The sequence below is a fragment of the Oryza glaberrima genome, chromosome 4, assembly GCF_000147395.1.
Source record: "Oryza glaberrima chromosome 4, OglaRS2, whole genome shotgun sequence".
Taxonomy (NCBI): Eukaryota; Viridiplantae; Streptophyta; class Magnoliopsida; order Poales; family Poaceae; genus Oryza; species Oryza glaberrima.
In genome coordinates, this window is record NC_068329.1 from 19,472,468 (window position 1) to 19,483,526 (window position 11,059).

The 11,059-nt window shown below is 44.4% G+C and overlaps 1 protein-coding gene across 2 annotated transcripts; it reads left to right on the forward strand.

Annotated features, from left to right (window-relative positions):
* Positions 1 to 299: 299 nt before the first annotated feature.
* LOC127769379 (pentatricopeptide repeat-containing protein At1g09900-like) lies at positions 300 to 6,667 on the forward strand. 2 transcript variants are annotated; one of them, XM_052294937.1, is made up of 6 exons: positions 300 to 2,215; positions 3,868 to 4,458; positions 4,561 to 4,643; positions 4,724 to 4,801; positions 5,580 to 5,881; positions 6,259 to 6,667. In XM_052294937.1, exon 1 carries the CDS (start codon positions 399 to 401, stop codon positions 2,202 to 2,204), a length of 1,806 nt encoding a protein of 601 aa, XP_052150897.1. In that variant the 5' UTR covers positions 300 to 398; the 3' UTR covers positions 2,205 to 2,215; positions 3,868 to 4,458; positions 4,561 to 4,643; positions 4,724 to 4,801; positions 5,580 to 5,881; positions 6,259 to 6,667. The 2 variants fall into 2 exon arrangements, with proteins under 2 accessions (XP_052150897.1, XP_052150896.1); XM_052294936.1 differs by lacking the exon at positions 6,259 to 6,667 and having other exon boundaries at positions 5,580 to 6,233.
* Positions 6,668 to 11,059: the final 4,392 nt, after the last annotated feature.

The following is an 11,059-nucleotide window of genomic DNA, read 5'->3' on the forward strand; positions in this document are numbered from 1 at the left end:
TTCTATCCCTATATATCCTTTTAAGTTACTTTAAACATTTTTCTCCTAAATAACATAACACATATGTAATATGATATTATACTCATGATGCTGGTCGTGATAGGTAGTAGAATATAACCTGATGAAAAATTATTATATGATTGATACTCTCCCTATTTCAAAATAAAGCTTAAAATTGGATAAGATATTTTTCATAGCACTTCACTACGAATTTTAATAGGTGACATGTTTCCCTCTCTACGCCGTTTTGGCTTCCGAGTCTCTCCAATTCCACGACTCCAGTGGACTGTATAGGATGACGAGCACCAAACGACGCGCCGACGCGGCCACACCCGCGCGGCCCATCGCTCGCCTCTGCCTCGACCTCGAGCGAGCGCCGCACCCGCAATCCAAACACGATGCCTTCGTCGCCGTCGCCTCCCACCCTCTGCACCCTCCTCCCCTCCTCCTCCTCCTCCTCCTCTGGCCACCCCCACCACCCGCGCCAACCCACCGCCGCCGGCGGGTGGCTCCCGCCGCGCCTCCGCAGCTCCGGCGCCAAGCCCCCGCCGACCCCGAGGCTCGAGAGCCCCACCACGCGGCAGCAGCAGCAGGCGCCGCGACGCCTCCTCGGGTCCGACCGCCGCCTCAGCGCGCTCGTCCACCGCGGGGACCTCGACGCGGCGCTCCGCCTCGTCGAGTCCTCCCCGCGCCCGCCCGACGCGGCGCTCGCCAACAGGCTCGTCCGCGACCTCTGCCGCCGCGGCCGCCCCGACGACGCCGAGCGCGTCGTCGGGGCCTGCGGGCCGGCCGCCACCGTCGTCGCGTACGGCGCCCTCACCGACGGGTACTGCCGCGCGGGGCGGCTCGGGGACGCGCGGCGCGTCGTGGGGGGCATGCCCGTGCAGCCCAACGCGTACACCTACAACCCGCTCATCCACACGCTCTGCGAGCGTGGCCAGGTCAGGGACGCGCTCTCGGTGCTCGACGATATGCTCTGCCGCGGGTGCGCCCCCGACGTCGTCACCTACAACATCCTCCTCGAGGCGACGTGCAAGGGGAGGGGGTACCGGCAGGCCATGGAGTTGATCGACCTGATGCGCGCCGAGGGGTGCACGCCGAACAACGTGACGTATAATGTCCTCATGGATGGTATGTGCGGAGAAGGTGATGTGGATGACGCCCTCGAGTTATTGAGAAACTTGCCCTCTCATGGTTGCAAGCCGAGTACTGTCAACTACAACACTGTCTTGAAGGGCTTCTGCAGTGCCGAGAGGTGGGGAGATGCCGATGAGCTTGTAACAGAGATGCTCCGAGAGAATTGTCCCCCGAATGAAGCAACGTTCAATGTGGTCATTTATTCATTGTGTCGGAAAGGACTGCTCCAGCAGGCAATCCAGCTTCTAGAGAAAATGTCAAAGCATGGGTGCACGGCAAATATTGTCACCTATAATGCCATCATCAACGGCCTCTGCGAGCAAAGGAATGTGGATGGTGCTATGGGGTTGCTAAGCAAGATGAAATCTTATGGTTGTAAACCTGATATTGTCACCTACAACACTCTATTGAAGGGGTTGTGTAGTGCAGCGCGATGGGTGGATGCTGAAGAGCTAATGGATAACATGACCCAAAATGGTTGCCTCCCAGATAATGTGACATTCAACACACTGATTGGTTTCTTGTGTCAAAAAGGGTTGATGGTCGATGCTATTGAAGTATTTAAGCAAATGCCTGACAAAGGTTGTACTCCGAATTCGATCACTTACAGTACAATAATAAGTGGGCTTGCCAAGGCTACTAAGCTGGATCAAGCCCTTGAGTTATTCAATGAAATGGGCCACAAAGGATTCAACCCAGATAAAATTTATCAGTTATTAGCTGAGTGTCTGAATGATGATGATACAATTGAGGAAGCAATTCAGACTGTTCGCAAACTGCAGGATTCAGGCATATCACCTCACACTGTGCTCTACAATGCAATCCTCCTAGGACTTTGTAGAAATGGCAAAACAGAGTTTGCTATTGATATCATGGCTTATATGGTGTCTAGTGGTTGCATGCCTGATGACTTGACTTACGTCATACTCATTGAAGGTCTGGCATACGAGGGCTATTTGAATGAGGCAAGAGAATTGCTAATCAAGTTGTGCTCTAGAGATGTTCTTGTTAACAGCTTGATCAAGAGTGAAGCTCTGTTGTTAGATCAAAATATCCACGCTTCTTGATTCATGTTGAGGTCAAGGGCTTGCTTGTTCTTTTGACTTCATTTATGTCATAGTGAATTAGTGATGGAGTAGGTTAGCACTTACACATTGCTTCAGTTTTGTTGATATGTTTAGTTACCATTGCTTCAGTTGTATTGTAGACTAAAGATTAGTTCTCCATTTGCTTTAGTTATTTATCTGAAGATGTGCTCAAATATCTGTCACTGTTGGTTGGTCTTAGTAGCAATTTTCTAAGGATAACTGTATGGTTACAAATGTCATCATGTTGGATTGTAAATATGACTTGGTTTTTACTTTCTAACCACAGAACAACATACTTTGTAAAAATATGGTGTGTAGGCATGGGAATGCCTAGTGTGTAGACCCTACTTTAGAATAATTTCTTCGCTTCCTTTTGGTGGAAAATTGTCCTAGGATTTAAGCTGAGATGATATGTGTGACACGGAAATCAAGAGACTGGAATGCTGTGTGCATGGCTGCCTGCTGCTATGAACCATTCTAATAGCTTTGCTAAAATAGGGTTGTTCATAGCTGTTTAATCTGTTTTGCTAAGGGACATGGTTATTTATATATAAATAGGGGACATATCGGTGAAAACCATCAAATAAGTGAAAACCCGTGAAAACCACATCTAAAAGTTTTGTAAATTCATGAAAAAATTACTAGAGATAGGTATAGGCATGAAATACATTCATACCAAATCTCATGTTCAAACTCAACTTCATTTGAGAGAAACAAAAAAGACAAATTTGAGGTGAATAGTAGCATAACACTATTCACCCGAAATAGTGTTATGCTACTATACCTATCTCTAGTAATTTTTTCATGAATTTACAAAACTTTTAGATGCGGTTTTCACGGGTTTTCACTTATTTGATGGTTTTCACTGGATATTCCCCCATATAAATATATTCTATGCCTATCAGAGCAGTTGAGGAATTAGTCCAATTTTATTTGTAACACAAAGCATATATTGTGAATAAATGTTGTCTAGTTGGAGGTTCTTCTAAATGGCAATGCTTATTTTTGTAAGATGTTCATAACTCATTTTTTATACATCTATCAAATACTAGAACTTTGAGGGTTCATGGTTTTATGATAACCTCCCTTGTGATTCAAAGTTTGGTCTAGGATAATGACAGCTGATGTGTACCTAGCTGATTATGTTATGTCACTTAATTAATACAGTTTTCATATTGTTAGTGTGTGTCCTCTTTGCATTCCTAGTTTCAAATTGCTTTATATCTCAGAGTCGATGGGTTGGATTGCCTACACGGAAAAAAGAGTCCAACCTTGTTGGGCTAGATTTAGCTGTCTAGCAATTTTATTCCATCCTACATAGATTCAGTCACTGGAAGCCATGAACAACCACAAAACTCTGGGGATTTTGGTCGCCTTTTTTCATCTGTGTTGTTCCTCATGATATGGATGATCAAATCTCCTAGATATCCTGTTATTCTTCACCTTTATTAGCTTGAGATCTTTGGCTGACTCATTGTGTCTGGTGCTCTGGTCTTCCTCTGGACTAAACAACTTGTGATAATGATATTAATGCATGTTTATATATGTACTTTTCAGCTCCGACGCTTCTTGATGTAGCCATTATAGTTTCTACATTTAAGTTTCTTTCTGTTGATGATTGACTTCTGTATCTGCTGTGCAGATTACAAGCCTACCAGGTATACAGCTTGTTTTTAACTACAGTTGAAAACCTAAAGCTTGATACTCCATCGAATTAGGTTTAACACACTCTATATCTGCATGTACGTTTGTTTATAAAATGTAAGAGTTATTTTTCAGTTGGGCAGATTTCTAGGTCTACAGCTTGTTTTTTTAAAGCTGCGAAGAACGTTAAGCTTTACAGGCTTAAGAATGTATCCTGTAATAATGTGTTTTTCTTGTGCATCATTTTTGTATCCTTAGCTTTTACGAAACCACCACAGGTTCACCTTATGTGTTTTTAACATCCTTTTATAGATGTAAATCAGTCAGAAAGCATTCTGTATCTAAACTTTGAATGTATTACTTTTTTTTTATGTTTACTCTAATTGTTTATGTTTGCATGTGCTGCTGGAGGAAGAGGCCACTGAGCTAGAGCAATCTCAGCTGTTGAGGCACCACTCTGGTTTAGGTTTACATGTCCTGGCCTGTTATTTCTACTTCTAGCTCTATATTCTCCAGCTTGTAATGAGCTATTTGCAAATTGCAAGGCACTGGTTTGAATGTTGACATGACCTTTATTTTACAATCAGGGGTAATCTTTTTGAACATAGACACATGCATTGCATTTTTAACATGGGAGACATAATGTACCACCCCATGATTAATTGGTCCATCATGTGGTCATCTCATGCAGTAAACCTAATGTATTTCATGCGCTGCCTGGCTGATAATAGACGATATCGCACACAATGTGGTTGGCAATTAATATGACAACCGGTAATTGCAATAATCTCTGTAGTTTGTTTTGAGTTTGAGCTATGTAGATTTCCTGATTTTTACTCTGGCTCTTATTTCAGTGCTGGTGCTGAGGACCATTGCATGTACTCGTAATGCCATCTAGAGATCTTTCAAACATACTATCTGCAAGAATAAAGGTATGGGCCTTCTCATTGCTTCATTGTTATTGTTTCGAACCTGTTCAGGCCTGGGAAGCAAATTATAACAATTATTGTTTGGACCAAGATTTTTTTTCTTTTTTTTTTCTGGGAATAAACCGGCACTAGGATATATCAATTTCATTGAATAGAGCAGTAGTAAAACTGTACAAACATTACCTATACAGGGGAAACAAAAGAAAAGGCTCAGCTTTGGACCAATATGTGCTTGTGAAGGCAGCAATTCTTTAATAATTGTAACCACAGATAGGCTGGGACAAACATCAATAGATCGATGAACTGTAGTTCTTTCAATGTATCTTTACCCATGTTTTTTTCCGTCACTCGGTTCTCTAATTCACAAATGCTCTTGGCATGACGTTCCTGTCGTTGGAGTCCATTCAAATCACTTCAACCATTCAAAGATGCTCAAATCACTCTGCCGGTGTTTTGGCCGCTTTTTAAGTCAAAGAAGTTTGAAAGGCACTAAAAGTTTAGGTCCAGTGTAGTAATAGACCGTCAGGTCTTTTTCTCCGATTATTATCCTTGCTTTACTGGACTGGGAATCTACGTATCTACTTTGGTTTAGCAGAGCAGTTGAGATGTTGGAGTCAGGGCAATGGCGTTGCATGTTTGGCGTGCTTATAAACCAGTGCCCAAAAGCACTTTGGCCGGTTATCCCATCTGCTTTGCTACTTGATTACCACGGACCACCATGCACATGAAAATTTGGACTTGGAAACTCCCCTAATTGATCGCCGTTTTATGTACTGTGCAGTGTGCTATAGCCTACATGAATGTGTACATCGACGCAATCATCTACGGATCTACGGTACAAATGGTGACAAGGCTATCTGAGCAATCTGGTGAGAGACCAGAGAATGATCAAGCTGAGCCATATTGTACTGGTCCATCTTTGCATGCTTAAAGAAAAGCGTGGAGTAACTTGGTATCGATGCTTTTAAAAATGTGAAATAATTTGGTATGGATGGTTAAAGGAAACAACTTTCTGTCCTGCCAGAAATTCATACAGGGAACCGGTGAAGATGCACGACAAGCTAAGCTTGAAGACTACTGTAGGTAAGATTCTTAATCTCTTCCCTTCATATCTTAATGAAATTTGGTGGGCTAATCTTTCGTTGCCCGGCAAAAAAAGGATTCTTGACCTCCCCTGCTCTCTCCTTTTCATTTTTTAAAACTTTTTTCTACGTCATCTTGCGTGCTGAATAATTGTCTCGGTTTTTGCACCATGCTAAGTCTCGTTGACCACTATTATCGTAGATAATTGGTCAAGCCTACCCGTTACATTTGGTATTGACATTCTCTGGGTCAACCGTGAAACTGCCGCCCTCTCATCCGTTCATACTTCATACTAGTTGACTGGGAATTGCTTGCTTGTATCCTTGTACCTGTGACATCGATTGTCCGAGCTGACTTCCGGTTGTTTACTGTGGTAGAGTTCAGACCGAATACCGCTTTGTTTCCTGGTCTGCGTGTCGCTCGCATCGCGGTTTTGACTGCATTCATCAGAAGATTGGGGGCGTACACACTGGCACTATCAAACTACTAGTAGTAGGTCTTTGCAGCCTGTCGGCGTTTTGCATGACTTCACTCCAAGCTTGACAAATTTGTTGTAGCGTAGGGGTAACAGCAAGAAATTCTCCCCCTCGTGGCAATACTTTTATTGCACTGAGATTTCCTCTTCGTCGGTATATATGTCGTCTAGGTTTGGTAGTCAATGATATTGTAGCTTTGTAGAATGTTTCAAATATGCATCCAATTCATATAGAAAATGGAAAAGCATCATGTTTGTTTCAAACACAGCTTTCAGCCTTTCAAGGATATGTATATGAAAATATATTGTTTGTAATTGTCATGAGATATGGATACAGTTCCAATCTACATGTGTGATTCATTGCTTATTCAATATATCAAGCATAGGTAGTGCTAGAGTAAACGCAGGAACATGCTATAATATATCAAGGGGTATCAAATGCGTCTCGTTTTATCCAATACGCAAGCACATACGATGTGCAAAAGTAAAATGTTTATACCTGTAATGAGACGCTTTGTAAGGTATATATACAACGTGCTATGGAGGGTATAAGTAGTAGATGAAAGTATTTTTCATCATGCTTTTTTTTAATTTGACTGAACCCAATGTAAAACATCACCTAAAACAACGACTTACCTGCATGTATCCACTGGGAGCTACTTACCTGGTTTAATTTCTCCATTTTTAACCTTGGTCTAATCCTCTAGAACACCTTTCTCTACCCCATCCTGACAAAAGCAAAGCACCGTGGCACCGGCGCACCGCCCAGACCAAATCACCAGACCGTTCATCGGTCATCAGTGTGCTGTGCGCATCAGACCTGATTCCGCATCAGAAAAAGGCGCTGCAAAGCTGCCGTCCTGCTGCCGGCCAGATTTGGGAAAACCCCAGGAGGCCCATTTAACGAACGTTCGGTTTGGACTCCCCCGCTGGTTGCACGACCGATCCGCCTCTCCCTCTCCGCTCCCCGCGCGGTGCACGAGCCGGTTGCCGCCGCGCGCACGGCCGCTCATCTCGACAGATCGAGACGTACGCGACCACCGTGACGCACGCACGTCGGTGCCGCGCGCCGTCGTCGCTTTCGCTCCTCTCTCTCTCTTTCGCGGGGCGTGGGTTGTGCATGTCAAAGCTCCTCCGATCCGGCCACATCTCCGTCCAGAGACCAGGAGAGCCAAAGCCAGCAGCGGCCGGGGCGATCAGATGGAGACTCGAGAGACTGGACGCGCGCGCGCGCGCGCCCTCACCGGTGGTTTTGCTCGCGAGTCGCGGCGCGCGCACCGGCCGCGTGTGTGCACGAGAAACCGACCGCCTTTTGCACAGTGCGAGTCTCTGAAAACGCGACACCTTTGACGGACGACAGTTTTTGGTTTTGGTTCCCTTTTGCTTGCTACGACTACCGCCGACTTTGCAAACGTACTACTCGTCCAAAAAATGTATAATCGCGACTTCACACGTGGTGATGAGGTATAAGATCGATTTCGTGGTCTAATTAAGGGGCGAGCGACGATTATATACTGAAGTATATTACTCCCTCCGTTTCACAATGTAAGAGCCCCTTTGATTTGAAGCAAAAATATAGGAATTTTAGAGAATTTTAATCCTATAGGAAAATTTCCTATGAAACCCTTTGAAACAAATGATTGAATTCTATCCAATCCTTTAAAATTCCTATGGAATAGACAATCCTATAGAGATTTTGGAGGAAATTTAGCAAGAGCTTCAACCTCTTACTAACTTTCCTTTGAGTCTATCTCTCTCATCTAATTCCTGTCTTTTCCTGTGGTTCAATCAAACGGTTATTCCTATATTTTTCTTGTGTTTTACAATCCTCTGTTTTATACTTACATTCCTATTAAAATCCTACGTTTTTCCTATTCCTACGTTTTCTCAATCCTGCGATTCAAAAGGACCCTAAGACTTTCTAGCATTGTTCATATTTATATAGATTCTAATGAATCTAGACATTATTTTATATATAGATTCATTAGCATCGATATGAATGTGGATAATACTAGAAAGCCTTACATTGTGAAACGGGAAAGTATGTTTCACCGCTTTGGTTAACTGCCTCGTACGTAAAGTCTTACCGCCTCTTGTTTTTTTAGTTATAATGATTAATCTTGGGCTGATCAAGCTGGTTATTTGTTGATTGGTCGTTCAGGTCTTTCTCTGTCCTGCAATTAAGTACTATACTTAAGTGAGTGGCTCATGGTGTCATTGGTGACTTCATGAGGGCAAAAATGATAGACCGGGTCAGTTTCCTACGCCATCGAAACACTAGTACGGTCCCTCGTAAGCTTTTCCTTGATCGACCAACCAGAAGAGTGACTTGACTGCGGCTTCATAGTACAAATACCGCATTAATTTACAGACTTACCGGTCGTGCCGTCCTAATAAGTCATTAACAAATTAAGATGGAGTTGACGTGAACAGAGTGGTAACTGGTAAGATAGATAAAGACTGTTAGGCACCGGTTTTTCCATGTGCAAACTCCACATGAGTTGAAGACAGTAAAATGTGATACTGATCAATCGAGGCTTAACCGTCCAAGACCTGCATGTAATGGAATTGAAATCTTAATTGTGGAATGCAGAAATTCCATGCGATCTACGTACAGATTTCACTGCAAAACAGTTTAATTCCACACGAGTAGACAAAAAAAGAACATGATGCATTAATTACCGATTTACCGTAGCCGGTCGTGACGTCCTAATAAGTCATTAACAAAGCTGGGGTTGATGTAAACAGAGTAGTAAGATGGATGGACTGTAATTAAGGCACCGGTTTCTTTTTCCATACGTAGACTCCACATGAGTTGAAGCCAGTAAAACGTGACATTGATCGATCGAGGGTTTACTAGCCAAACCTGCATGTAATGGCATTGAATCTTTACGTGTGGAACGCAGAAATTCAAATGTTACGTACGTACTCCGAGATTTCAGTATTTCACAGCAAACAGGTCTATTCCGCGCAAGGAAAAAAAAATAATAATCTCACAAACTGGAGACGAGATGAAGGTTGAAAACTGGGCTAGCTTGTGCTGGAAAACGACCGGGCAACGAACGAAGGAACAGGCCACGCGTAGCGCGAACCAGAGACGTGCCACGGTGCCCCGCTACCACGCAGCACATGCACATCCCAGCGAGGAAAAAAAGCTGTCTTCTGTTGCCTTGCTGCCCCCCTCTTTGACGCAGCGTTCCGCGGCTCCGGCCCACGCCATGGCCCCCACGCCGTATCTTGGTCCGCCGATCGCGCCCAGCTACGCTACACGCATCTCACCACACGCATGTTGGAGTACTGTACTACCTACACGCGGCTTCAATGCGCGCAACCGCTGACGAACCAGTGAACCACCACCCGCGGCCCGCCGGTCGTTCGCTCGCTCGCTCGAGTCGACGTATCGATCGGCCCCCGGGTCCCCCCGCGCCGCGCGAGCGCACGTTACCACCACACACGTTACGTTACGCCCGCGCCGCCCGACGCGCGCGATCGAGCGCGCGCGCGACGTGATCCCGCAGCAGCAGCGTCCGCACCCATCACTGCGCGCGGCGCGTTCACCGATCACCGAACCGCACGCCAGCGACGGCGGACGCGGGCACGGTGTGTGTGTGTTGTTGTTGTGTTGCGTACTACGTGCGTTGCGTTTCGCGTGTCTCCGCGATCGGGACGGCGGGTAGGTAGGGAGATGAAACTCCAGTAGTACACAGTACACACGGTACTGGCCTAGTGGCCTACTACTGGGTGCTGCGTGTTTCAAGGCGACGTGGAGCGGTCGTCCCCGTCCGTCCATGCCTAGAGCCGTACGTCCACGTCGGCTATGCTTGGTCAGTTCAACCGAATTTAATTCGCCACTAGTCCTGAATAGGAGTTCAGGCAGCATACTCTTCCAAGTACTGTAGATCAGTGGTACTCAATCTCTTAAACTATAGGCAAAAATGGTTACGTAGCATTGAAAGTTTATGTTTTTGTTTTATAGCATCAAAAATACCGGTTCACTTTAATAGAACATAAAGTTCACCCTGTTTCCATTTTTAACACTTACGTCAATTCTCGATCATTTTTCCATCCTCGATCGCTATTGACCCAGGCACGCACACAATATGATGTTTTCTACCCCTCATTGCCATGCATTGTACTTGTACTTGTGAGAGGTAGAAACACTATATCACGTGAATGGCTAGGTCAATAGCAATCAAGACAGATGGAAAACGATCGATAATTGACGGAAGTGTTAAAAATGAGAATATGGTGAACTTTAGGTACTACTAAAGTGAACATGTATCTTTCGGTGATATAAAATAAAAAAGCGTGAACTTTCGATGCTATATAATCAATTTTGCCTAAAATGTAGTAAGATATTTTAGATGAATATGACAGTACTATAAATCTAGACGCTCCATATTCAGATTCGTAATACTAGAATGTGTCACATACATCCAGAATCTCTTAGTCTCTCTATCCAAAAATATAAAAATTTAGTACCGGATGGGATATATTTTAGTAAACGAATCTGGACATTCTGAAACGGAAAGATTATATTTTAGGACGGATGAAGTAATAGCAGTAATGTTTTAAAACGCGGATTTATTTATCTCTGCTTCAAACGGTGCAACCGAAGCACCTCTTTCTCGGGATCAACATCAGCAGCACGGATGCTTTAATTTCATGAGACAGCGCATTCTGCCACAACATATAAGGCCATT

Excerpts from the sequence above, each read along its gene's own strand:
- LOC127769379 (XM_052294937.1), top strand. The coding sequence starts at position 399 with ATGCCTTCGTCGCCGTCGCCTCCCACCCTCTGCACCCTCCTCCCCTCC.